General features: G+C 47.7%; 3 protein-coding genes across 8 annotated transcripts in view; 1 reads left to right on the top strand and 2 right to left on the bottom strand.

The window, feature by feature from the left end:
* PDILT (protein disulfide isomerase like, testis expressed) overlaps positions 1-27,699 on the bottom strand; it is a 123,327-nt gene that overhangs the window by 92,560 nt on the left and 3,068 nt on the right. The window contains exons 2-3 of one of the 2 annotated variants that reach the window (XM_088801195.1): positions 25,421-25,451; positions 4,538-4,597 (exon numbers count right to left, since the gene is read on the bottom strand). The gene's annotated coding sequence lies outside the window, so the exon portion shown is untranslated. Of the gene's footprint in view, positions 1-4,537; positions 4,598-25,420; positions 25,452-27,699 lie in introns of those variants that run through there. The other variant, XM_019751622.3, reaches the window with a different exon arrangement.
* THUMPD1 (THUMP domain 1 NAT10 acetyltransferase adaptor) overlaps positions 4,543-27,699 on the bottom strand; it is a 30,767-nt gene continuing 7,610 nt past the window's right edge. Inside the window, exons 5-6 of one of the 2 annotated variants that reach the window (XR_002139152.3) lie at positions 25,421-25,451; positions 4,543-4,597 (exon numbers count right to left, since the gene is read on the bottom strand). The gene's annotated coding sequence lies outside the window, so the exon portion shown is untranslated. The remainder of the gene's footprint in view (positions 4,598-25,420; positions 25,452-27,699) is intronic. The other variant, XM_088801197.1, reaches the window with a different exon arrangement.
* On the top strand, positions 5,868-27,698 carry LOC109458174 (acyl-coenzyme A synthetase ACSM4, mitochondrial-like). 4 transcript variants are annotated; one of them, XM_074323122.2, is made up of 16 exons: positions 6,048-6,222; positions 9,022-9,255; positions 9,353-9,428; positions 11,015-11,257; positions 12,981-13,191; positions 16,078-16,285; positions 17,330-17,473; positions 18,125-18,281; positions 20,514-20,593; positions 21,933-22,056; positions 22,725-22,805; positions 22,920-23,021; positions 23,488-23,615; positions 23,706-23,805; positions 25,500-25,619; positions 26,763-27,698. In XM_074323122.2, exons 4-16 carry the CDS (start codon positions 11,018-11,020, stop codon positions 26,847-26,849), a joined length of 1,782 nt encoding a protein of 593 aa, XP_074179223.2. In that variant the 5' UTR covers positions 6,048-6,222; positions 9,022-9,255; positions 9,353-9,428; positions 11,015-11,017; the 3' UTR covers positions 26,850-27,698. The 4 variants fall into 4 exon arrangements, with proteins under 4 accessions (XP_019607175.3, XP_074179223.2, XP_074179225.2 ...); XM_074323123.2 differs by lacking the exon at positions 6,048-6,222 and adding an exon at positions 8,178-8,826; XM_074323124.2 differs by lacking the exon at positions 9,353-9,428.

Below are 27,699 nucleotides of genomic sequence, written 5' to 3'. Positions count from 1 at the left end.
AAACTCGCCCTGTTTCTCGTGACCTGAGCATCCAGCCAAGTAAATGAGGAGCACGGCGAACCAACAACCCTTTCACCTTAATATTCAGAGTAAAGTCTGAAGCAACATGTATGGTAACCTAACCCACAGCATCTGGGGCCCTGAAACCCAGGTCATTCATTGGGCTTAAACTCTTAAACACTGGTTTTCTATTTCCTTTCATGGGCAACAAGAGTTCTTTCTTCCTCTGGCTGCACCTGGGGTCAGGCCCACTGGCCTAGAGAAAGTGGAGTCGACGTTTTGATCACTTCAGGTAGCACCTAAGGTTCCCTTCACCCCCTTGGGAGTCCCTGAAGCTCTGATTCTCCTAGGCGATTATCCAATCTGGCCAGAAGGCTCAGCGGGGAAGAGCTTGAAGGCCATGCGACCAACGATGCTTCTAACTTGAATATTCACATGGAAAATACTGCAGCTCCTGGCTAGCTATTGGCTATCGTGCCATCAGTTCCAAGGGGGATGAAGATGGTGACAGCCCCACCCCTATATATTTTACCCAACTACTATGGGCTGCTGTGTATCTATTATATCCTGTCTGTCCAATAGACCCTGTCTATCTCCAGAAGCCTGGGCAGAGTCTGATACAAAGGACGTTCATTAGTAAACACCTGAGGAGTACATGTACCCTAAGTAATCATGGGCTTCCACCAAATACGGAGACATACAGACACGTAATGCTCATGAACAAAAGCAGAAAGGTCAGTTCAACTCACTGCCTCCCATCACACGCTATAATGGCTAAACTGTTCCAGTCACTCTTCTAATGCCTCGCTATGAGGCCAAACCTGCTTAGTCATTCTGACATTCGTCAAGCACAACAGCAAGTGACGGCTGATTAACTGGTCATCGAGTGCCACTGCTCACGAAAAGAAACCAGGAGAAAAGGCTGATTTAGGAAACTGGACAGGCAGTGGTACCAGAGGAAGCTGGGAGATCTTACAGCGCCCGCCAGCGAGCAAGCTTTCAAAGACGGATGGGGTCATGTCAAAAGGTCATGGCCAAAGGACACAGACGCCAGGCTGACGGCGCTCCCTTCTGGGGACAATCTGAGCCATACACAAACACTGTGTGTGCATACGCATGTATACACAACTATACGTGCTCATAATCATACGTTAAAATTTATATGAAAGGATCAAGCATTAAAATCAGACGTGGTCCTGGGCAACTACTTAACCTCTCAGAGTTCCAGTTGCCTCACTTATAAAATAATGATACCAGGAGTGCCTACTTGTCAGGATTTGGGGAGGACTGCACAAAATAATAGCATATGGGATCCCGGGAAATTAGAAAGTACTGCACGCTTGTAAAGGATAGCTGTTATTACTATGTGGACCGTTTCCAAGTGAAAGAGATCTCTGAGGCTTTCTAAACTTCTAGCTTCTGGGTCGGTGTGTTTATAAGCCCGTGAGGAGTGATTCAGCGTTCTCAGCCTGTGCTCCCAGCAGCTGACCCAAGGGGCCAAGTGTAGATTCTGACGTGATTCTCATCTGCCCCTCGAAGCCTATGCTGGGTTATAGTTACTGTAGTTCCTCACTCACCAGGGAGGGAGCACACGCCCCAGAGGCCCAGCTAATGATGTGAGCTGCACGTCCATACGCCCCCTGGGGTCTCCTGCATAACGAGGTCCCTGGTGCTATCGTCACTAGACGAAATCATGGCCCTTCCAAAAGCGCCGTCAGAGGGCTGGTGGCAATCTAATGGTGGTGACTTGCTGTCTTGTCTACCTAGTTTAGGCAAGAGGCTCCCACAGGGCACCTGTAGAAGCCAGTGAGAAAGCTCAGTGTACACACTGCCCCTTGTAGGAAGGACAAGCCAGCTCTTACAATCCACGTGAAGCACGGGAAGGCCTTGGAGATGCACAGAGGGTTAGATGCCTCCCGAGGGACCGGGGCTGGACCACTCAGCTCCAAATTTTGGGCAGAAGCACTAAGGGAGAGAAAAGCTGAGGGATGGAATTCAGGAGCAGGTCGCCCCGGAATTCGGGATTTTCCTTTTTCACGACGCCCCTGAAGGAGAAGACTGAGAACTGGCTCACATGCCCGGCTTCCGGCCCTGAGACTGGTGGACAACAAGCACTGGATGAGTGAGGCAGAGGAGGATGGCAAGAGCTCAGGTTTGGGGGTGCCTAACCGAGACGGCGGACAGGAAATCACTGACGACTGTCTATTAACTATACCGGCCGCTGACTGTCTGTCTCCTTCAACTTTATGAACATATACATGTGTGTGCTTTTCCATAAGATATTCCCTTACTTTTCGTATCAATGAAATATACCCAAAAAAGACTTCCATGTAGTTTTTTCAATGTTAATGTCCCCTATTTCGTCTTTCCTTTTGAATTAGAAAATGCATTTGAATATTAGCATCTGTCAATTACCAGTCACTCTACAGGAGCCTGACTTCTTTACCGTTACCTATTAATGGGAGTGCCTGTCACTTTGTTTAGCTAGGTTCTTTGATGAAGCAGAAATTGTCTTAACGACGATTGTTAAAAGCCTTAAATATATATGGATTAGTCCAACAATTAAAAAAAAATAATAAGTGAGGCAGATATCTAGAATTGTCTGCCCAGTAACCAGCTTCTTGGAAGAGCCGATCTGCTCGATTCTATGACCACCGTGGTAGCTTCCATGCTTTTTCTTGACCCCACCCCCACTCTGGCTTCTGTCGATTGGTCCTTAATCCAACCCAAAGCTCTTCTCCACCATTTTTCAAAGTATCCATAAAATCATCAAAGTCTTGCATGGCAGGGGCTTTACGATGCAAAACCTGGGAATTAACAAAGGCCCATGTTTTCTACCATGTGGAGAAAGCCAATTTCCAGGGAAAGAAAATGCAATCAGCGCACACAGAGAAGCAGAGATGACAATGACGTTTTTCCTAAGGACTTGACGAGCTGCACCCTCATCGTCCCATGGTTTGGCTGATCAACGCATTCTTTTTTTTTTTTTTTTCAGTTTTTATAATTTTATTGAAGTGCCCGTCAATAGACAATTGGATAAAGAAGATGTGGTCCATATAATACAATGGGATATTACTCAGCCATAAAAAGAATGAAATTTTACCATTTGTGACAACCTGGATGGACCTAGAGGGCATTACGCTGAGTGAAATAAGTCAGACAGAGAGAGACAAATACTATATGATCTCACTTATATGTGGATCCTAAAACACAAAATAAACGATCAACATTCTTGATTCCGCAAGCCAGTACCTCCTTCCCTAGCCCCACGCTGTCCAGCCTGGGATGCTGTCACTTACAACCAAGAGTCTGGACCAATACGGTTTGGGTTCCTCCAGTTTCACGTGGGCCAGAAACAGAGTTCAGCATCCCACCAATCCTTCTATTTCACGTCTGGAACAGACCCAACTCCCACGCTCCCCTGGAATCCTCACTCACCCGAGTACCCGTCCGAAATGCCTCTTATTTACAGAAACATTTAACGGCTCCCACGTCTCCTCTCCACCACCACCATCACCAGGGTCTAATTAACTACTGAAAGCTGTTCACACGACGCATGCAACCCTTCCGTGCACTAACTTATTCACACACCTCTCCCAAACCAGCACGTGATGTCTTCCAGGAGAGGTGCCATGTCTCACTCATCCATGACACCCAGTTCCTAGAGCGCGGCCTGAAATACTGTAGTGATTCCATGTTTCCCTGGCCTGTCTCTCTGCGGGGGTAACATGGTCCTTATCAGGCACCCCGACTATTTGAACAAGGTATCAATCCAACTCCCAGCTCAGCAGAGTCTCTGGACTTAGCTGCTGTGTTCCACTTACTTCTCTGCTCCCGAACCCTTCAGAGAATTTGCTTTTATCAAACTGTATATTGCTGAAATGCTATTGGCTTGGGTACACAATGAACTCACGAGGAACTCACTGCTGAATTTAGTGTAAGAATGGTACCAAAGATGAGGGTCCCGGGAAGATGGAGGAGGAAACGCTCCCTCTGGTCTAACTATAAGGAAAAGGTGAGATTTTTCTAGGCAGCGGGTCTGTATGTGTCTTAGGGACATCGCGTGGGCCTGGTCTTTTTTGATTCGTCAGCATATTGTTTTACGTAACTGGGATCAGAGTATGTCAGGCTATGGCCAGGCCTGTTACACTAAAACTTAAGGAGGCCCAACGGCACAGCAAGACACTCGTAGGACACAGGTGTGTGCACTACGGCATGTCAAGAATTTCCTTTTGGGATGAGAAGGCAGCTTGTTGGCAGTGGTGTCCTCGAGCGGCCTCTTGCCGGCTCACAGGGCCAAATGTACACATCTCTTCCCAGCTCTGCGTTGGCTGATCTCACCCTAGAGCGTGAAAAGTCAGCATGAAATCAGCCCGGAGGGGAGAACTGATACCATGGAAATTGGCAAATACTGAACATCAGACTTTCGGGTTTTGTTTTGTTTTGTTTTGCCCGAAGGCCCGTTGCTGACCCTTTACCAGTGCACCACTGACCTTGCCCGCAAGGACCAGCCCGCCAACGTTCCATCGTCCCTTACCTTTGCCGCTCCACGCCGCCTTGGTCTTGGTATATTCTTTGCATTGCTTGTCTCTCGGTTCTGTAGTAAAACAAAGTGAAAGTAACTTTAGCTCTGGCTGAGCTGTCATTTTCCTCCATCCTCAACCTTGCATCAAGAGTACACGGTATAACATTTTCTACAGCGTTTTTTCCTAACCTATTGATTTTCATTTCATTCAGTTGCATCTTGTATGTGTTCTGCTCAGACAGACTAGAAACAAATTAATAATAAATTGTCGCTGTTGTCATTATTGATCGAAAGCTCAAAAGCACAGAATGAAGTCAAAACTTCTTTGCCTGGCAGCTGAGGTCCTCCATGACCTGTCTTTTTAACTTTATGGCCCACCATCCGCCAACACAGAGCTTTGCACTAAAAACCTGTTTAACACCCTCCTTGACAGAACCTTCTCCATCTTGCCGTCCTCTCTGAGGCCTAATCGGCCTCCTTTCTACCTGCTCAGTCTTGCCCCTCTCCGAAGCCCAATTCAAGTTTCACCTCCTCCAAGAGGCACCACCACCAGCTCACCCCACAGTGAGCTCTACTGTTTCTGAGCCCCTTTAGGGGGGCAGAATGTGCAAGGGAGGGGGGCACAACCATCATCGGTCGGGCCTGTGCTATTTACCAGGTGCTGTACCAGGGCTGCCCTCCTCTTACAAGGACCGCTGTGATGACATCAGGCCCACCCGGATAACATGGGGTCATCTCTCCATCTCAAGATCTGTAATTTACACCTACAATGTCCCTTTTGCCATATAAGGTCACATATCCACAGGTGCTGGGGATGGGGGACATGCAGACCTTTGAGGGGCCCTCATTTAGTCCATCACACTGTGCTCAGCCTTGGACGTCATGTATTTCAGCCCTTGTCTGAGCCCATGAGAGAGACTCGTGAGGTACCAAACTCTTAAGGTGAAAAGTGCCGCTGTCTGACCACTGTACCACCGCTGTCACCAACAAGCGACCCTCAGTCATGAAACTCAGATCCCATTGCTAACAACTGACATTCACAAGGGCACGGGCAGGCGAAGTTTATGTTTAAAAACAGGCAGTGATGCTGGCATACAATGATTTCCCAATGAAACAAAGTTCGGGACAGACACCTAACAAGGGCTGGCACCCAGGCAGCGCTCCATAAAAGCCAGGGCTTTGGAGGATGTCGTGCCATCTCCTCTCATCAATCAGTTGAGGATTCAGATAGGATGTGCGGTGGCCCTTTGGCACGTATGACAGGTCAGGTCCAGTTGCGCTGTGATAATCGAGCGTGCCAACATCCGGGCTCCTCAATAATCATGTATGGTAACCACTTGAGCAGTACGGCTGGTGCTATCATCAGCTCCTTGGACGAGAATAACCCACTAAGTGCCTGGGCTTAGCCGTGGTCCCGCACTGAGCCACCAGAGGGGGTTGCTCCTGCTTGCCATTCTCTCCTCCCAGCTGTGCCTTGTATATTGCTGTCCCTTTAACCACAGGTTGTCCAGAGAAACGGCAAATCTCCTCCCAGGTAATTAGGACCCTCCCAACTGTGCACCAGACACTCGGGGCTATAACTGTGGCACAAGCGCTGCCCAAAGAACAGAAGGAAGGAACCAACTTTCCAGCAGATACAGCGCTGAGTCTTTGTGCAGGAGCTGAAGGCCTTTCTGGATCAATCACACCATTTTCTGGTAAGGAAACAAAAATGCATGTGGTATCATGGAAGTGACTCTAGCAGACCAGAAGTTGGGAGTGTATTTAAATCTGCATGGCTGCCATCAGAGTCACATTGTCTTGCCAGAACTGGGTAACTTCAGACCCAACCGTGCCTAACTGTGCCTTTGACAGGAAAATGGACTGTTCTATTTTTTTGAAGGTTGGTGGAATTACAGCACAAATCTGTGATAGCATTTCCTTGCACTGGCTTTGGAGACATCAAATGCAGGCTGGAATGTGTGCGGCTGGCTAGCTGAACGGCTTTTGGTAAATGAGTCCCTTCTCCATGCCTCGGTCCCCTTATGTATAAAATATTATAAAATACCTGCCTCCTAGGGCTGTGGAGAGAATGAAACAAGATAATGCACGGAGATAGTTAATGCGATGCTGAGCACCAAATGCTCGGCCTCTTTTCCCTGTTCAAGTTTCCCTTCACATTCACCCCGGGAATCACTGAGACTTTAGAAATCACCTGGCTAATTCGCTCACTTTACAGATACCTCCTGGAGATAGTTTGTTGAACACCTTTACGTAGGAATTTCTCAAAGGATAATGTCGTGACCTGAAACAGTCAGTGGTTCTCAGATTTGACCCTGAAACCATATAAACTTCCCACAGAATCCCAAGCCAGGTAATGGCCGTTTAATGCAAAATTGCAGAGGCTGGCCCGAGTTTCGTCATCCCCTTAATGGCCTAGCTATAAAAATGTATTCAGAAAATCAAATGCTTACCAAAGAGATGGAAAGAAGGAAGCTACTAGTAAAACGTTTTAATTGAAAAAGCCTGCTCTGTGATACCTTGATACGTATTTTATCACTGACGATTGTGTTTGTGTGGGCAAGACCTATTTCCCTGTTTATGCACATAACACGGGACATGCTGAAATGTATATTCAGGTCAGATCTGTTTGCGAAATTTAGTTTTAGATATTTTGGTATGTTAATTTGATAATTTATTAAGAAATGGAAAGTTTATCCATGGAGCTATGGGAAATAAGAACAGTTCATGAAAAATCATCATTTTTCAATCTGGAGGAGAGGATGGAGAGGTGCTTTGCATTAAAAACTATTCTCCTTAGGAAGCAAGAACGTCCCAAATCTTGAGAGTCTTTCCAATTCATCATGAAACTGGGACCAAGAACAGTCCCAGACAATGATGGATGTGAGAGCTACAATGCTTCAGACTGGTGGGGGGGTCGGCCGGGGGGGGGGTGGTGCTGAGTTCAGCCCCAAGAGCCTGGAGCACAGCAACAGGACATTAAAAGAGGCAGAAATAAGATAAGCCAGCAAGATGTTAGTGGCTCTGATCCAAGAGTGTTTCTAGTTTTCTTGTACATCGAGCAACCTTAGCCTTCTGCCATAAAGAGTTGTGAGGTTTGATTCTGAATGTGCTGAGTTTCCTGAGTCCTAACCACATAGCAGGCACGGTGCTAAGGCGCCCACTTACACCCCACACCTCGCCAATGAAGAAAGGATTCTCATTGCTCTCCCTGCACAGATGAAGTGACACTGGTAAGCAACCTAGCAGAGGTCATCCAGAGAGGCAAGTGTGGGTGCCAGGTGTGTGGGACGTGCCTGTGTGTGAATGTGTGTGTGGTTGGGAGAGGGGTGGTGTCACTTTCAGGAGAGGCTAACTCACCAGCAGGACCCCAGCGCCTGCCCCTCTCCACCTCCCCCCTCTTCCTTACTCTTGATGCTTCTGTCACACTTCCAGAAAACTGCCCAGGTAGGGCATGACCTCTCGTCTTCTTACCTTGGCATGATCGAGTTCAATACCAAGAGTACTGCCAGAAATAGTTCTTTCTAGACTACAGGAAATTTGCGTTTGCTCCAAATGGGTCTCTTTCTTCTCCAGAACTCATTCTGAGCTGCCAAGAGGGCTTGGCCACGACGAGGGGTGGCACACCCTGCAGCCTTTGTCCCATCTCATTGATTTGTTCTCACGCTGCCCAAGACCCACGCACCCTTTGCACCTGCAGATTTTCCACTCCGTGCACAGCGACAGAGTAGGACTGAAGGGCGAAAGGGTCGGGGGTTCACCATCAACAATAAACCTTCCGTGAAGAAGGCAGCACGAAGGAGGCTGAAACGCAGAGAGGCTGAGTGGGCAGGCTCCGGAGTCATACCGCAGAGGTTCAAACCTCGCCTCTGCCATCAAGATGATGGACGGCCTGGGCCGTGGCTGCTGTGCTGCAGACGGACACTGTGACCATCCACTCGCGTCCTGTGTCCGGCCTTTTGGAAACGTTCCCACGCGGACGCCGACTGCCACCATCTAAGCGCTGCCGCCGGCTCCGCAGAGCGCGCCGGCCACCCAGGGCGCTGGTTTCCCCGCGCAGTTGCGCAGCCCCGCCGACCCTCCAGGGCCGTGAGTCACCGGCGCCGGTCCCCCAGGCGGACCACCTGACCTACCGCACCTCGCCCCACACCCTGGGCGCGACGGCGACTGTACTTCCCGCGCGGGTCCGCCGCACCAAGGGGTCCCGCGGCCTCGCCTTGGTCCGAGCCCACGACAAGCGCGACGACCAGGGTGCCACGGACGGCGCCGCGCTGGGTGCCCGCGAGCTGCGGGTGCAGAAGGTGCGCTCCGGTCCCGCCAACCTTAGCAGCTGGGGACCGCGCCCCCGCAGGTGCAGGTCCAGGGGTGGCCCAGGTGCCGGCGTCCGTCCCGCTACAGCCGCTCCGAGGCTCGGTCTCGCACTCGCTCAAGACCGCGGGGCAACTTCAAGCTCCAAATCGGCGAGAAATCCAATCCAAGTTTTCCTCGGTTTCCAGGTTTCGCTCGCAGTCCAGGTCTCCTCCGCCGTGTCCAAGGGGGATTCCAAGCCCAGGTCGCCATCCAAGAGTCCCCTCCCTGGCGATCCAAGGCTCCAGGAGGGGAAGGAAGCACTATTCTCTTAAGCAAACCAGGTGTCGACACGGAACAGACCAGAAAATTTGGGGGAAAGGACCACATACTCAGTTCCCTGAAGAGCCGGTCCTTGGAACAAACCACTGGCTGTTGAAAAGGTTATTTTGTAACATTTTGCCCAACTTTTTATTGTTCTAAGCTTTGCCTCAGGTGGCAAACTTAATTTTATGTGCCACTTTGTTGCTGTTATTCCAGTTTCCTGCAGTTTAGTGAGGTGAATGACTTCAGATTTCACTATGGGCTTGGATGTTGGAGGCGCAGCTGTGTCGCAGTTGAGTAATGCCGGGTCACCGTGAAGGTGACATGTTGTCTCCTGGTTTCTCCCCTTTGCTCCTGTGTGAAGACGCCTTGGACAGAAACAAATGGCTGCACTGCCAGTCACCTGGGCCTTACATATAAATAATGCAGCATCTAGTGAGCATACCTAGCTCGTGATAAGTACACTTTTTTTCCTACCCCTCAAATGGTAAAAATAATCATCATGTATGAACTTCAAATATGAAAAATGTTTAAGGAAGCGAATGGTTGGTAACTGTCAGTCCTTATAACATGGTGCATCTTTTTGCTCACAGTCTGGACTATAACCATTGTTTCTATAGTTTAAAATATTTTCTTGGGTGTTAAAAAAAAGAGAGAGATGGATGACCTGGGGCAAGCTGCTGACATCTCCAGGGGCCTCAGTTTCCCCATCTGTAAACCAGAGGTAATGACAGCACTGGCCTCAGAGCTTGTCACATGTTGAATGGTATCAGGAGTGGGAAGTGCCTGCTCTACAACACGCACTTAGTAAACACCGGCTTGTATTACTGAGGAGAACTCTGAGACGCAGCCTTTACCCACACCATCCAGGTAGGTGAGGGAGACAGGGCACACATGTTAGAAACCAAAATCGATAATGTAAGAGAGATGGCTGCCATGTGAGGAATCCAGATGCACGCTATGCAAATTCAAAGAAATCTAATCACAGAATTAGAAAGAAAAAGGAAGGGTACAGGTGGCAGTCCAGTAAGGGAAAGGGACTTTACCAGTGTCACCAAGCTAGTTTAGAAAAAGCTGGGAGTATAGTCCGGGTGTCCTGATTCATACTGTACGACTCTTTCACGAAACCGCCAAGAGCACTGCTGAAAATAACTTGAACAACAGCATCAGGTAACACTTGGAAGGGGCTCCTTAGATGCTAGGCACATTACAGGCATTATCTCACGAAATCTTCCTAATAACCCAGGAGAGGGGAATTCTACGTTCCCCATTTTACAGATGAGAAAATTGAGGCCCAGGAGGGATAAGTAATTTTCCCAAGGTGCTACAGCCAGAAAGTGGGTGAGCCAGGACGTCAGTCAAGGTTTCTAACCAGTGATAATGGAGGACGGCAGGGCAGCCCGAAGCAAGGGGAACAATAGAGTAAATCTCAGTGGTGGGAATGCACACTCATGAGAAGTGACTGTGCTGCTTTTACTAGAAGAGGACATCCCCGGAGAGGCGAGGTGTTAGCAAAGACGGAACAGAGTACAGGGCAGACCGAAGTGGGGCTTGAATGTCAATCCAGGCTGCGAAGATTCTATTGTTTGGTTGGGCAGAAGGGAAGGACAGAAGACAGGCCTTGACAATTCTTTAGTTGTGGGGTTTTTTGTTGTTTGTTTGTTTGTTTGTTTGTTTACGGTTAACCTGGTCACAGAATGCAGAGGGTGAGGCCCGGGGCAGGGAGGCAGGTCAGGGGCTCACTGCTGCCGCTTTGAAGGAGGATGGGGTGTGTTCAGGTGTCCCCGACTTCCCCGGGGCACACAGCCACAAGTCCACCTTCCAGTCTTGCCGCCCGGCATCGGGAGACTAACCCTCCCCACCCGTCTCTCCCCACAGGCCATGTGGCACCTCCACACCCGGATGGGCCCTTCGGGAGCCATGAAGGCTTTCTCCCACTGCCGGGCGTTCAGGTTCCTGTGGCTCGCCACGCCACCCGGACGGCACTTTCACAGAGGCCACCAGCTCTGGGCACCCCTGACTGTGGATGACTTTGAAGCCATACATCGCTGCGAGAGGCCTTTGCCGAAGAACTTTAACTTTGCTGGGGACGTGCTGGACCAGTGGTCCCTAAAGGAGAAGGTATAAGATGACAGGCTCCCATTACAGGCTCGGTGCCCCTTCCGTTTCCTTGCCCTGGGGTCCGCCTGTCACTTTTAATTCAATTCTTCCATCCTTCTCGGTTTCCTCTGTTTCTTTTCCCATCACCCTCCACTCTCCTCAGGGGACATCTCTGGGCCACAAATACTACGCATGTCTCTCTCTCAGGAGCCTCCTGGGTTCTCTTCACTGTGGTTTCTCAGTACCAGGCCTTCCCTCCATCTTCCCTCGAGTCCCACGCGGAATCTCTTGGCTCTCCACTCATTTGTTCGGCCTGGTCACAGGATTACCCACAAAACCAAGTCATCTGAGCTTTGGTTTTATGAATAGTCAATGTTGGACTAATTAGGAGAGAAGCAGAGGTTGAGAAGCACAAAGCAGCCAGCCTCACTGTATGCTCACGGATGCCCAGCCCAGGCCGGGCCCGGAGCTAAACACTTTACCTATGAGTGCTTACCCAAGCGCACAGCACGCTGTGCTTCAGAAGATGTGTCAGGAACTAGAGGTACAAAACTAAATAACGCTGAATCGAGCCTTTCTATTAGCGGTGGGGGGCGTCTTCCTTAAGCCCATTACGTTTTAACACCTCTGTAACACCTGCTCGACTCCCTTTTGAAGAGAGAGAGCAGGTAGAAGTTGATAATCTCTAGATAAAACTGAAGGGCATATTTTGTTTGCAATATGCTTATTTTTCATTAACCCTTTTTAGTAAGCGGTACTGATTTTCCAGTCATGGTGGTGATTATTAAACACATTTTCCTTCTTAAGTAAATCGACACAAGTAAACGTGAGCTGATATGAAGACAAACACAAAGGACAATGGCACAGGTGTTGACAGATCTGGCAAACATCAGTGATGCCAGAAACACTGACCTATATTATTTTGTCAAGTCCCCACCACCTCCCTGGGGGTTGCAGATAAGGAACTTAATCCTGTGGAAGTTACGCTACTTCTCCGAGGTCACCAAAGCCAAAGGTACCTGCACCAGCGCCTGCTCTCACTGAGCTCACGGCGATAGGATAGGGACGCATCTGGAACACTCCAGTGTCACGGAGTCACCAGCAGTGTGCGCTCAGTGCTGCAGGAACCCAGAGAAGTCAGTGAGGAGAAGAGGCAGCTAAGAAAGGCTTCATGGAGAGTGATATGAAATTGGGCTTCCAAGTATTGGCCCATCAGGGACGGGGAAAGGACCACTGCAGACAGGGGGTCATTTCCTTTTTCCAGGCAATATAGGAAACAGAGGTTTTGCAGCACAGATGACTCGCTTTGTGGAATCACCTAGCCCCATCGGCCTGGCCCTCCACCCTTCTCTTTGGGACCTGTGACACGCACGCCTGAGCCTTTTGGGGAGAAACAGCTGTCACATTCCTAACCAACCTTGGGGCATCCATTAGGGTTATTCGGATGGGAGAGAGTGTCACTTAAGAAAGGAATTTACTGGGGGGATATGAGAGAGTTCGAAAAATGGGGCTGGATGCTTGGCGTGCCTGGGAGAGAAGGTGGGAGTGGCCCATGCACTGGTCAGGGAAGGGCGGCCACCATGATGGGTTGTCTCGTGTCTCGCCAAAGCTCTAGGCAGGAGGAGAGGAACAGCTCCCCTAAAGACAAACAGGAGTGCTAAGGGGAGGGGACAGTCAATGTCCCATCTACGTGGTGACCAGTCACACAAGCCTTCTCCCCTCTTTCCCATGTGCCCGTGGCCAGAGGGGAGAGCGACCAGCCAACCCAGCCCTGTGGTGGGTGAACAACTCAGGGGACGAGGTGAGGTGGAGCTTTCAAGAACTGGGCTCCTTGTCCCGGAAGGCTGCCAACGTGCTCACCCAGTCCTGCGGCCTAAAGAGAGGCGACCGCGTGAGCGTCATTCTGCCCCGAATCCCAGAGTGGTGGCTCGTCGTCGTGGCTTGTATACGAACAGGTCAGTGCCGATGTGGGACTTTTCTAAATCAGGCAGAAGCAGAGAGATTGATAGCGGGGGTTTCCCTGAATTGTTCGTTCTGACTGAAGCCATGACGGCAAAATAAGAGTGGAAATTAAGAGCAATCATGATGTAACAATAACAACTGCCTCCAAAGGAAGGTATTATTGTGATGCCCATTTTGCAAGAGAGGAAACTGAGGCTCAGAGAGGTTAAGAGGCTTGCCCAAAGTCACACAGCTAGAAAGCTATGCAACTGGAAGTGAAACACAAGGTTCTATAGAAGCAAATGTGGGGACCAAGGCTTCTCGGCAGTGCTGGGCTCTGATGTGTTCATCCAAACAATCCAGAATTTACTTCTCTGAATACATTTGGATTCTCCCTGATAGGAAAATACAAAAAAATAAAACAGTTTAGGATGCAAGGACTTGTGGGAGTAGGGCAGCGGATCCCAGCTGGAAAACCTCTGCCTCTTTCCAGACAAAAAGATGAAAGTATTCAATGCGACATTTTCTCCTGCAGTAGTAATTCATTAATGTACCCTAAGTTAAAATTCTACAGGACTGCTTTCCCTTCTAGGATAGATGGCCATCTATTTTTGTAGACAGAGTTTGAGGGTTTTAACGCTCACTCGTTTATATCCTGTCCGTGGCTGCTTTCATCTTACAAGAGCCAAGCTGAGCAGATACAGCAGAGTCCACAGGACCACAAAGCCTAAGAGATTTATTTCCAGCCCTTTACAGAAAAAGCTGGCCGACCCCTGCTCTAGAACATGATGCAAGCATTTATAAGCCAATTCAAAACAAATAAGAATACCAAAGAATACACTACTGTAGAGAACACAGAGACATTCGTTGCAATATGGTCAAGAGTAGAAAAAATGGGAAACGACTAGATGGAGATGATTAAATAAATTATAACCTACCTGGGAGTAAAGTCTAGTGGAGGTGTGTGTACTGCGAGCTGAACTTACAAAGCCTCGGCTTGCTGGGCTATCGTTAGAAGGATAATTATGAGGGTTTCATAACGGTGTTGAAAAATGCTGTTACTGCCAATTAAATCAAAACAGCAATACGGAAAATTTACGTTGCCTTCACCATAGAAAGGAACTTGCAAACGTAAAACCAGTGAATTAGAGGGAGACGAAGAGTGGTGTATTGGTCACAAAAAAACACAATGTGTTTCATATTCCTTCCCGTGATTTATGCCATTTGTGAAATGTGAAGATTAGACGTGAACCCACAGGCTGAACGGTGAATAGCACTTAATTAACCATTTACTAAATATGTTAAGCAAGCAGCCGAGGATTATGTTTTCTAACTCAAAATCATTAAATCTTTGGAGTGAATATTGAGAGCTTGCACTGCGTCACATGGCAAAACACTTTGTTTTTGCTCTCAAGTGTATGCAGCCTAAAACCTGCTAGAACGGTGCTTCCCTTTAACCCCCGGTGCGGATATCCCCGGACTGAACACACGCAGGTCACAAATCCACAAATCCACCGAGAGCTTAACAATGACTGAGCCAAGCGGTTTGCAAAATAAGTCACTTTGTATTTAAGTACTGAGGAGCCATCTGAGGGCTTCTAAGGTGTTTTCTGAATTAACATCGTCACATAGTTACGTATTTTCTCAAGAGGGGATGACATGGGAGTGCTTTTAAAATATATGCAATAAATAAAATCTCCTTCCTAGGAACTCAACTCTACATGTCCCTCCTTAGCTGGTTTCAGGGACTCGCCAAGAACTAAATAGTCCGGTATGTGGTACAGTTCTTAGGCGTCTCGGGTATGTGTCTTTGAATCCAGGTTCTGCCACTCACTGACTTGGTGACCCTAGGTGTCATCTATATCCTGGGATTCATTTCAGGTGAGATACCAGGCACGTCCTAAGTGTTCAACAAATGGGAGTGGCTCCCTGTCGTCATGCTTTAGAGACACTCTGCTTCCTTCCCATTGGTGCACTGCTGTCTTTCAGCCAACTCGCCCACATCGGGCCTTCTCATAAAGAACGGCTGCTCTAAAGCAGGCCAGTGTTTACAGTAGAGGGGTAAACTGAGCCTTGTCAAAGCACGCAGGGACATCGCAGGGACTTCGGGCCACTGGGAAGACCCAGGCCTGAGGGCTGGCTCTGCCACTCACCAGTTCTGACCCAATCTCGCATTCCAACAAATGGCAGCAACTATATGAACGTCCGCAGGGGCTGACAACAGCGGTCGTACGAGTATCAGTAACAGTATTTGAGGGACACATCCTCCCACCTGGATAGTTATTTATATGGCTCTGCACTGAGAGTACGCATGCTATAAAGCAAATACAAAAATGAGATAAAAACACAAAAAGAATTCTAATAGCGCCACACGTTTTTTAACAGTTTAATTTCTCTTCTCGTCTCCTATGAATTATCTTTGCAAAACACGCCTTGGAGACCCCTGGTTCAAAGGACTGAATGAAATGTTCAGAAAAATGTGTCAGAGGCTGTACAGCGAGCGCTGTTTGTGTTACGTAATCATGATGAAAATATTCCCCTAAATGTGACCTAATAATAACGCACCATTGCCGCACCTACCGCATGCCAGGCACTTACTGTTCTTGCCCCCATATTGCCACTAAGGAACGGAAGGCACAGGAAACACAGGGGGCACGCTCAAGGTCACAGAGCTTAGCAGTTGGAAGGACAGGACGCGACCCAGGGACACACAGACCCTGAGCCAGTGCTCCGAGGCTCTCCCCGTGATCAGGGTCCTGAGGCAGGTCCCTGGGACCCAGGCAGAGGCAGCCCAAGGCTGGATCCTGCAGCCCCTCCTCACCCAGGCACAGCACCCAGGTAGCCAGTCTGGCCTAAGGGACAACACACCTGTCCAGCTCAGGGCCCTCTCTCCTTCCCAGGGCTCGTGTTCATGCCAGGAACCACCCAGCTGACACCGAAAGACATCCTCTATCGGCTGCAAGTCTCCAAGGCCAAGTGCATTGTAGCCAGTGAGGAGGTGGTCCCGGCGGTGGAGTCCATCGAATCCCAGTGTCCCCACTTGAAGACCAAACTCCTGGTGTCCCCACACAGCCGGAAAGGGTGGCTCAACTTCCAGGAGTTGTATCGGTGAGTATGGGCCCCGCCTCACTAACCCCACTCCCAGCTGCATCTCGGAAGTTCCTTGCCTCCAAGGACTCAGCACTGCCATAGGCTGAGCCGGGCTCCTCCCCAGAAAAGACTCCCTTCGTGCCAGAAGGAATGCAGCTCGACCTCCATCTCCCTGCAGGGCCTGGCCCTGGCATGACTCGGGGACCACATCGCCCACCACTTTCCCTACCTGGTCTCCCTCTGGCCACCCTTTTAGTCCTCAAACGCTACCTCAGGGCCTTTGTACCTGCTGTTTCTTCTCCCTGGAATGCTCTTCTCCCCGAGTCCTTTTCACAGCCGACTCCTTCCAGTCTCTCAGAAAACCACACACACAGCAAGAAGGAAGGCTCGGTTCACATTTTTAGAATCAGTCTCCTATCCAAGGAATCCACTTTGAGGCCTCCCACCCTCCTTCTGCTTCCCAAGGATAGAACACTTTCCAGAATATTTATAACACGATGGAGAAAAAATGTCAACATGACGAGCCAGACTGATGTTTCTCTTTCCTAGTAAAAAGGACCCTTCCCTCCCCCCGCCCCCCAGAGCTGCACAAGGAACGCTCCCCCGTGAAGCTCATGGCTGCCTGGTAGCTGAACAAAATCAGAGTTTTATCAGTGCAAGGAAGGAGAATGGGATGGAAGTTAGTAACCGGCTAGCTTGTCTGCCCAGGACATTGAAGAAAAGTATTCAAAAGTTTGATTCAAATGCTGAAAGATCTCCCTTTCAATCATAAAAACTCCTGCAATGACAACAATTTATGAAGATTCAATACTGATGTTTAAAGATTCATAGATTAAGGAAAGCACTTAGAAAAAAAAAGTTTAAATAAACCAATATAGACCCTTTTTTCTACATTGAAGGTATACTGGCTATCCACATGGCTTTGGATGAGGCTTTGAATGAGGTTTTGTTCTGTGAACTATCTTCTGGTATCACGAGGGCATAGGCAGCAGAGCCAAAGAACCATCCTCAACTGTTCTGCCCTCTGCAGCCACCAGCCCGAGGCCCCTGTTTTATTTACAGATCCGCCTCTGTAGAGCACAGCTGTGTGGAGACAGCAAGTCAAGAGCCGATGGCCATTTATTTCACCAGCGGGAGCACAGGTTCTCCCAAGATGGCCCAGCACTCTCAGAGCAGCCTTGCCATTGGGTACACCCTCACTGGAAGGTAAGGAGAACAGCTTTGCTTCTGCTCAACTCTTCCCTGAGCTGCCAATCTGAGTATCCAGCTGCCCCATGGACACCTCTACTTGCATGGCTATTAGACGGCCCCCTGGGGCACCCACGATACAGAACTCCCAAATAAATGACAGCCTCTCTCCCGCTCACTGGTCAGGCAAGACCTTGGGAGTCTGCCGTGAGTTGATCCCCCCAGAAGCATGTCTCGTGTCCTCACCGCCAGGTCAATGTACCCACCCAGGACGGCCTCCCTGGAGATCCTAAATGGACCACATCACCCTCTTCTCTTTTCCTCCCAGAGCTTATCACTCTGAGATTACGATCCTGACTGACCAACTCATTCGCTGTGTGCTCACTCACCACCTTTCTGTTCTAGCTTGCCCACTATGCTAGGTAGGACAGAGCCTACTGTGTAATATTTGCTCAATAAACACTTGCTGCATCAATGGACAAACGCAGACAACTAAGCCAAAACCAGCCAGCCACGGCACTCCCAGATGGCCCAGGATTCTGATGAAGTCCTATAACTTGTCCTGCCTTGGGGCTTCCTGTGACCCTGCTCTGCAGCCACCCAGGTTTCAGGGCCAGTTCTCAAAGCCACCGGTTTGTTGGCTCTGCTCTGTTTCTCTGCACCGTTTAGGTACTGGCTGGCTCTGAAGCCCTCAGATGTCATGTGGAACATGTCCGACAACAGCTGGGTCAAAGCCGCCTTCGCCAGCCTGTTTGCTCCCTGGCTTCTCGGAGCCTGTGTCTTTGTGCATCAGATGCCCCAGTTTGACGCGGAGACCCTCCTAGACGTAAGTCACGGCTTCAGCAGCATCTCTCCTGTCGCCCCCACAACCACAGAAAAACGATTCCTCAGAGTACAGGGCTGCTTGGGCTTATGGAAATCTTTCCTTTTTAAGGCGGGAAGTCTTCAGGCACTTGGCTTTCGAATGTACTTGACAGAATGGAGGGGGACCCCACACCACACTCTTGGGCATAAAATTCACTCTCCTGCTCCCAATTGTTCAGGATTTGCTAACATTGCTAAGTCTGTGGCCGTGTAAGAGTCTGATTCTAAGTAACAGATTAGAAATTTCAAGTCTAAGCAAATCTGCGGTTTCTGATCAGTGAAACAAAGACAATAGATAACTGGTAAACCCGAACCCCTCTGGGCAGGACTGAATGTAGGGTCACCTCTCCCCCAGAGCAGCTCCTTCCACTGTTCCCGGACCCCATGCTTCTTTCTCACTGTTAATTCTCAGAACACAATGTTCTGGAAACCAGGCACGGGCCCCCTCCTTCTCAACCAGAGACAGCTCGGCTGAGGTGTCAGGTTCTTCAGCGTTGAGAAAAATGGGATCCAGGCCAATTATTTTTCAACCTTGAAAAATCAATTCAGTTTAACAAAATGCATATTGTTAAATAATCACTGCACCTGTGTGTGAATAAAAGCCAGCTATACCCGCCAGGTTATTTTGTTAACTGGTCTGACGGGATGGCTCGACGTCTTAACAGAAGCGTGTGTGGGGCAACACATATCAGAACTGGACTCTCTACTCCATGTTCACAAAGTGCCCTGAAGTAGGTGAGATAACTGTGCAGTTTCCAAATGCATATTTGCAAAATAAGAATTTTTTTTATAAATTATTAAATATAAATGTTACATATTTACATATGTAACATATATCATTCAAATATTCTTATTTAATATCTGTTAATGTTAAATATATTAACAACATATTAATTGTTAATTGATATGTTAATATATTGTCATGTTATTAATATATCTTATTTAATATTAAATAAGACTGCTAAAATAAGAACATTCTTATTTTACAAAGGTGATGTGTGTATTTCAGGTGCTTTACACTGTTCTTAGTTACATACACTGTCCTTATTAAGAACAGCTGGAACTAGGGAATAAGCACACACAACAGAAATGCCCACTGGCACATAAAACGCTATTCTTGACTAGGACAATCCAGCCTCGACACACATCTTGAGAGTCTTCTCTCCAATGTTTATGGAACTTCTTGAGAAACAGGATTGTTAAAGCATCAGTGTTTCTCCAGCTTTAAGGTGCCTTTGACTTCAAGGCACTAGCGATATAATGAGCCCAGCAAACCTTAAACGATTAAGACCCGAAAAATGCCTCACGTATGCATTTCATCAACCCACTCAAGAGGACCGATGCCTTTCCCAGAAACGGTGTGGGGAAGGTCCTGGTAGGTTAGCTTGTACCGTGTTTCTCCAAAAATAAGACTGGGTCTTATATTAATTTTTGCTCCATTAGGGCTTATTTTCAGCAGATGTCTTATTTTTTTCATGTACAACAATCTACATTTAGTCAATTACAGTCATGTCATCTTCTTCTGGAACATCGTCATAACCTACTCTGTTTCCCCGAAAATAAGACCTAGCCGGACAATCAGCTCTAATGCGTCTTTTGGAGCAAAAATTAATATAAGACCCAGTATTATATTATATTATATTATATTATATTATATTATATTATACCCGGTCTTAAGACCGGGTCGTATATTAATTTTTGCTCCAAAAGACACATTAGAACTGATTGTCCAGTTAGGTCTTATTTTCGGGGAAACAGTATTAAACGCGTCCGACTGGCTAAGATCTTAACTGGGGCTTATTTTCAGGGTAGGTCTTATTTTCGGGGAAACATGGTAGGTCGAGAGTCGGTCCTATCCAGCAGTCAGAACTTCAGAATTCCACCATGAAAGGTCATGTGTAGCCCCAAGGTCAAATAAACCAGTTCATACTTTGGGGTTGTTCTCACATTCACCAATTCACTTTTTGTTCAGTTTAGCTGTGTTTGTCTATTACTGTAACATATACGTATTCTTTCCAATAACTGAAAATTCCCAGCAGACACACAGTCACTAGTGACCACTCATATTTGCCTTCTTACGCTTATGAGACGGGTACATGTGAAAATGAAAGAGAATGGGGGGCGGGTAGACACCAGCTGTGGTCGCAGCCTTCAGTTAACCACTCTGATATGTGTGTCTTCCCCCCTCCTGCAGACGCTTACCCGTTACCCCATCACGACCCTGTGCACCGCTCCCACTGTGTACCGGATGCTTGTGCAAAAAGACCTCCAGAGGTACCTGGGCAGAATGTCCACTGAACTGCACACAAAGCTATCATGGGGCCAAACAATTCTGTGTTAGCTGCCGGGTGCGTTGTAGGATACTGGGCAGCATTCTACCCGCCAGATGCCAGGAGCACCTCCGTCTCCCCAAGTCAGGGGGATCAAAAATGGCTCCAGATATTGCTTGGTCTTCTGGTGGGACACAACTGCCCCGCAGTTTAATAGCAGGGAGAGCCTCTAGGGGCAACTGAACGGTCTCCGGGGACCACCAGAGCCCTACAGTCTCAGAACCCCCCCAAAAAAGCCAACCACAACTCCATTTACACTGCCTTGAAGAGAAGCTAGTGAAGTCTCAGGACTTGAAGATTATATTGGATTTGGCCAAATCACCTGAACATCCAGTGGAGTTGCGATGTCTATTTATTTAAGTAATACGAATTCGAAACATGAGTAGAGAGAGAAAGGGAGAAACAAGTCACGTGTGCAGGCTCACCCAGCCCGTTCCCCCAAGGTGTGGACACCCAGGAGGGAGCCAGAATGGAGCAGCTAGAATCTTCTCTTATCCTGGTCAGTGTCAACTCCTCTGTGGCCCTCAAAGCGTGAGCATCTTGCTCACACTTGAAGAGTGATTCACAGGCGATTGAAGGCTTATTCTGAACAGGCTCCATTCATAGCCTGCCATTCCCTCCCGCCCTTCAGGGTCGCCTACAGAGTCAGGCTGTGCCCGACTTTCTCACCGGGGTCCTGTGGGCAGCTGAGTAGTAAGGCCAGGGCCCCACAGGGGGCGCCCTGCTGCTTCCAACACTGTGACCTCAGACCCTCCCTTAACTCTACCCATGAGAGGATTCATTGTCAGGGGCCGGCCACCTGTGCTGGGGGTGCAGGGTAAGTGGCCTGCTCGGTGACACCCTGACAAGTGTAAGCACAGAGTGTCGAACTCAGCCCTGTATAATCTGTGAGGCCCTGGGCAAGTTCTCGAACTCCTGTCAGCCTCAGTTTCCTCACCTGTAAAACAGGTCGTGAGGACTACGAGCATGTTTCTGAAGCCCTTACCACACAGTAAATGCTCAACGAATGGCAGCTGTTATGTCACTGCTAAGGGCTCAGAGGAAGGGCTTAATTCCTTCTTTGCATTTTCTCCTGTTTAACAACCTGCTAACATGTAAGCTGTCAGGAAACTGTTTAGTCACCATCGTGCCCCACGTGCCCAACAAATATTCCGTGAACAGACCTTCCTGAGACTGGCCTCTCCTACCCAGCTCGTTTGCTTGTCACTGTTTCACCCCAATTATCTTGTAATGAAAGCCACTCAGATTTCTGTCCCAAAGGCCCCATGCGGCTCTCTCTCCAGATATAAATTCCAGAAGCTGCAGCACTGCTTGACGGGAGGGGAGCCGCTCAACCCAGAGGTGGTGGAACAGTGGAAGCAGCAGACGGGGCTGCAGCTGTACGAGGGCTACGGGCAGACAGAAGTGGTATGTTTAGGGGGCAAAGTGGGAGGTTAGCACGTTGAGCGCCTCCCAACCCCAGGCCTGTCAACAGAGCCCCGGAAGCGTCCCCATGGCGCTCCGAATTTTGGGGAGCTTCCCAGGATAGTTACCAAAACCTCTGAATTACCCCATTAGGTTTGGCTGAAGGGGAAGTAGCATTATTCCTTGCCGTCTTCCTGTCTCCGCCCCACACAGGAGCAGCTACAGAGGTGGCAGGGGTCGGAGAGGTTTAGAACCGTGCAGCTCAACTTTGCACTGCACTGGGAAGGTCTCAGAGCCTCAGTGTGCAACCTCGCCCCAGGTGCTCGATGGAACCCTCAGCCTAACGGGGCGGTTTTCACAGCGCGGTTCTCCAGCCAGCAGTACCAGCAGCGCTGAACGCAGTAGAAATGCGAATCCTCAGAGCCCCCTGACCCCCACCCAGACCTACTGAATTAGAAACTCTGGAATGGGGCCCAGTCATGTGTGTTTTAACAATGTTCCAGGTGATTCTAGTCAACATTCAAGTCTGAGAACCATTGGTCTAAAATAACGTATTTCAGAGTATTAGCTTGCGTCCTGGGAAAATCAGTCAAAACGGAGCTGTAAGTTCCACGATATAGCCACTGACAATGACTTTTTACCCACTTATATAAGGCCTGTCCTCCCAATAGGGACTAATCTGTGCCAATGAGAAAGGACAAGAAATTAAACTGGGCTCGATGGGCAAAGGAATGCCACCCTATGATGTCCAGGTGGGTAACAGAGTGTTTTACAGTTTTCTGCTATTCATGACACAACTATTCCTAATCCACTTTCATTTTGTGAAAAGACAATTTTAAGAACCTAAATTGCTTCTTTCCTTCTAGATTATAGATGAAAAAGGCAACGTCCTCCCACCTGGCGAGGAAGGAGAAATTGCCATCAGACTCAAGTCTACCCGGCCCTTCTGTTTCTTCTCTGAATATGTGGTACGAGAACGTAGAAGGTGCTACTCGCACTTTAACAGAAAAGGTGGTCCCCAGCGACGTGGGTCCAAATTTCATATCCACCACAGTTTGCTCTGTAACCCTGGGCAAGTCCCAAAATCCCAGCCTCGTTCATCAGCTGTAAACGGGGGAGAATATCCTTGCTTGCCTAAGAGTTTCGTGAAGATTAAGTTCGATGTGTAAGAAACCGGTTGTGGTGTTTGTCCCCAGAAAGGACAACTGGACAGGCCGCCTGGGAGAGGGTGTTATAAAGGGCGCTAGTGGTGAAGGAGACATTTACTCTGCACAACACTCGCGGGCTTTTCTATCCTGTACTAGGACTACCTTTTGAAAAGTGAGTTTCTTTTAGAAATAGAAGGGGCGGTCTACCAGTCCCTTCACAGGTGCCATCTCCCTTTTCCTATTCTGACCAAACGAATCGATCCCTAACGTCTTCTTGGATTCCTAGGACAATCCAGAGAAAACCGCCACCACAATAAGAGGGAATTTCTATGTCACTGGAGATAGAGCAGTGATGGACAGCGACGGGTATTTCTGGTTTGTCTGCAGAAATGATGACGTCATCATATCCTCTGGGTTTGTACATTTGCACTGTTAAGAGTAACGGTTTGCCAGGGAAGAGCTCCCGTGGGCGGAGGAGTGAGCCCGGCCTCCTTCCTCTCCCAGGTACCGCATTGGGCCGTTTGAGGTGGAGAGCGCGCTGCTAGAGCACCCAGCCGTCGCTGAGTCGGCCGTGGTCAGCAGTCCCGATCCAATCAGAGGAGAGGTAGAGTGCACGTCACTAATTCAAGCACCAATTTCCTGTGTGCAAGTTCCGCCCATCTGACCACTGTAAAGAGGGACCCAGGGACAGTCACGATTCTCACTATGAGGCACGCATGTGGCAAAAATGGACACCAGGCAATCGTGATTAGTTGACAAATGAATCGTGTCCCACAGGGAATGTGGTAGGGTTTTCTCGGGGGCAAGTCACAAAAGTTCAACTCAAACTAACTTAAGTCAAAAGAGAAAAAAGGGAGGGGGATTTATGGGCTCACACGTAAGTGAGGTCTTCAGGTGCGGCCACATCCAGGGGACCCTGCGAAGTTGTCCCTCTCCCCAGCTCCTGGCGCTGCTGTTCTCTGTCGCCTCCATCTGGGCAGGTTCCTCCTACGTGATAGCAACCACCTCCAGCCGTGCGCAGCTTCACCACCCCGGCTCCCTTTCCAACAGTTTCAAGCAACTCCCAGAATGGCATCTGCCTCACTTACACCACACTGCTAAGCAACGTGGCCCAGGGAATGGTCCATGCGGACTGGCCAGCGCCCGGACGTGGGCGTGTCCACCCCCCCAGAGACGAGTTAGGGTCATCCTCCATAGGAAAATCAGGGTACTGTTACTAGAAAGGGGGGCAACCGATGCTGCCTACACAAAACGCTGCAGATTTACTGTTTGTACGCTCATCATGGAGCTCAGAATACACTCTGTCACAGAGACAATGCAAACAGGAGACAATGCAAACAGGAGACGGTAGCCAGGTTGCCAACAAGTCCCACAGCCTACTTAGGACCCAGTGGAAGGCAAGTGGGGGAATGACAGCAATGGCCTTAGCTCCCGGAGGAAGCCATGAGGCAAGGAAGGGAGAAGATTCCTTTCCTCAGGGAAGTTTCCCAGACGCAGTAAGTGGCAAAATTTCAACAATTCACCTATCAGCCCCTCCCCCCACATACCAGTGACCCTCTACAGGGACACTAGGGTCCCCTACTCATACTTCCTGTGCCACCTCTACACTTAATGGATTCCATTCTCCAAAATATTTTTCTCCTGCCCCCAGGTTCTCATTCTCTCAATAAAACTGATTTCAGCAGAACGTCAGACGTAAATACCAATTAGAATCCATCTCTGAATAGTTATTTAAACTACACTTACTAATCTCAATAATTACCTAATTGGTGGGTTTTCAGTAACAAAGAGAAGCAAAGACACCAGGCACAAAAAGACCTTTTAGAGGTAGATCGATCCTTCCTGAGATTCCATCTCCCTGCAAATCACCATCCCTCCCGCCCTCCCCACAAGCCCTTTTCCAACCATGTATTCTCCAAAACCTCTATTTGTGCCTATTACACACGTCTAACAGTAAAGGTCTGATGGAGTAAGTGGTCATCTGTAAATCAAGGACTACCCGTATAAAGGATGCGATTAGTCAGATTGCAACGTGAAACACATGTGCCATGTAAATAAAACTCAACCTCCAACATTACTGAACCAGTGCACTGCTCACTCCCAAAGCACTTATCTGGAATTAGGTCTCAAAACCTCACTTGCATCCAAGTTTGGTTCAAAGGTTACCTCTGGCATTTGCATCCATCACTCTAGCTTCTATTTACAAATAGTTTAAGTACCTGTGCTGGCACTGGATCCAAACTGATGTGCCTGAAAAACAAACAAATATATCAATATAAATTGACCTTTCTCCTACAGGTGGTGAAAGCTTTTGTTGTCTTATCTGAACCCTTTCAATCAACCAACACAGAGAAATTAACTCTTGAACTTCAGGATCATGTGAGAAAATCAACTGCACCTTACAAATACCCAAGAAAGGCAAGTATTTTGCCCAAGTGTATGTTACCAAACAAGGGTCTAAGCTACTAAGTATCTAGATTTTATTAGCTACTGACTTTAGGGTCGCTCATTATGTAAGTAGACGACACCTATTTCAACTTGTTTATTAGCCCTAAGAATTTCACTTTAAAATACATTAGGACACGACGAACGCTTGATAAATTAGAGGTTTTGATCAACTCTAATACTGAGTAACTGGGAGTACTTGTAGGACTTGTCAGTCCCATTCCACGAGAGAAAAAAAAAATCGTGGCAAGCTGGTTTTAAAAACAGTACCCGATTCACCTACCATAGGACTCTTGGTCCATTACACCCGTATAAACTCAAAGCACATGCCCTGAAGTACCAAGTGGCCAAATTTAAGACTCAGAAAGAAGAAATTATCCCAACTGTGGAGTCTTCCCTGAGACTTTCTTCTTCAAAGGAGGATGAGAGTAACTCTGAAAGACACAGAGATGACACTGCCTGTCCTTAGTCCTGGAATCCTCAGTTGATGATATATATAAGCATTCCACTTCAATTGGCATCATTTCAGCCAAAAGATAGTTAATTTCAACCTAAGAACTAGTTAGTTCAATTCACTAAATCAGTGACCAGCTGATTCTCAGAAATGTTTGAGGATATTTTAACGTATAGTAAGTCTTATCTTGAGGGAGGTAAAGAGAATCTTACCATCAAGTCAAAGCATAAGAAAATTGGGTATACTCCAAATGACCTCTAAAAATTCTCCCTCAGAACCTCTGGGACCCAGCTCTTAAAAACTCAAAACCCAAGTATTCAGTTTTTCTGTGCATTTCGGTGTTGCCTCTATTTCCTGGGGGCAAGAGAGGCCTAAGTCTAGTTTGAATTGGTGGAAAGCAATAAAGGGATGATTACATTCTTCCAGCAAAGGATATAGGAGAATTGGCACTAAAAACCCATATGATGGCACACCGGAGTCACCTTTACTATACAAATGGAACAGTTTCTGGTGTCCAAAAAATTCAATGAGCTTAGGCTTAAGACAACCCCCAGACTCTGAAAACTCAAGGCCACGGTTTCATGAAAAGCTCTTTTATTGCATGGACAGTTGGGATGGTCAAAATGGAAGCAAGTATCTCATAATATGTTTTTGTTAATTAGGTGGAATTTGTTCAAGAACTCCCAAAGACAATCACTGGGAAAATCAAACGCAATGTCTTAAGAGACCATGAATGGGGCCGAACATAGCATGAGAGGAAACTGAGGCATGAAGAAGTTACAGGGTTGCTTTCTTACTCCTGGCTTTCTGATAATTCAGTGAACCCTGTCATAAAATTTTTCCTGGTTGAAAACTCAACTGAGTTTGTGTTTTGTACTTAGTCAAAAAATAAATAACAATCTAAAAATTATTTGGGAAGAAAACTGTTGATGACCAAATTCACGAAATGATTATGATTTGTAGTGTTTAAAACTGCAGGGGTCAAATGACTGCGTGGAAATGAGCAGTGGACAATGAAATTATCTTGTGCCTGATTAATTCAAAATAAAAATCATAACTATTCTAAGAGAAATGTTCAAAACAGAATTCTGCTTAACATTTTTATGTGTTACTAATTCTTTAAGGTGGATTAAAATAATGTTAAAATGAGGGCCATAAATAATTCAAAAGGCAGTAAGTGAATTTAATTAAGTACTATATTTACTTTAACACATTTTGAAGTAAATTCACTGTAAAATACCTAAAGCTTGGATCACTTAAGAGTAATTACTCAAGAGCAATTACATGTTTTTGATCTTTACTTTTTAGGGCAATGTAATGACTTTTATTGAACATCATCTGACATAAACATCTTTTAACATATATCTATTTATTATAAATTAAGAGATTTACTGAGAGGCAGAAAGAAAAAGTACAGGACACCAATCTTTATGGAACAAATTTATTTTGATTTTTCTGAAAACAATCAGGAACTATGAAAAACAAGCTCAATTATTTGACCATACAAAAGCAAAATACACGTAAAAATACCATTTAGAAATAAATCATGGTTCACCTTAGACAGACAAGTTTTAAAATACCAAGTTTAACACACTTTTC

Source organism: Rhinolophus sinicus, chromosome 10 (genome assembly GCF_057876585.1).
Source record: "Rhinolophus sinicus isolate RSI-liver-muscle chromosome 10, RSI-T2T, whole genome shotgun sequence".
Lineage (NCBI taxonomy): Eukaryota > Metazoa > Chordata > Mammalia > Chiroptera > Rhinolophidae > Rhinolophus > Rhinolophus sinicus.
The sequence above is the reverse complement of the archived record's forward strand: the minus strand, read 5'-3'. Positions and strand labels throughout refer to the sequence as shown.

Coding starts and splice junctions, on each gene's coding strand:
- LOC109458174 (XM_019751616.3), top strand. CDS start 11,018: ATGTGGCACCTCCACACCCGGATGGGCCCTTCGGGAGCCATGAAGGCT. Junction 18,282..20,513: donor ACGCGGAGACCCTCCTAGAC/GTAAGTCACGGC, acceptor CCCCTCCTGCAG/ACGCTTACCCGTTACCCCAT. Junction 23,022..23,487: donor GTTTCTTCTCTGAATATGTG/GTACGAGAACGT, acceptor TTGGATTCCTAG/GACAATCCAGAGAAAACCGC.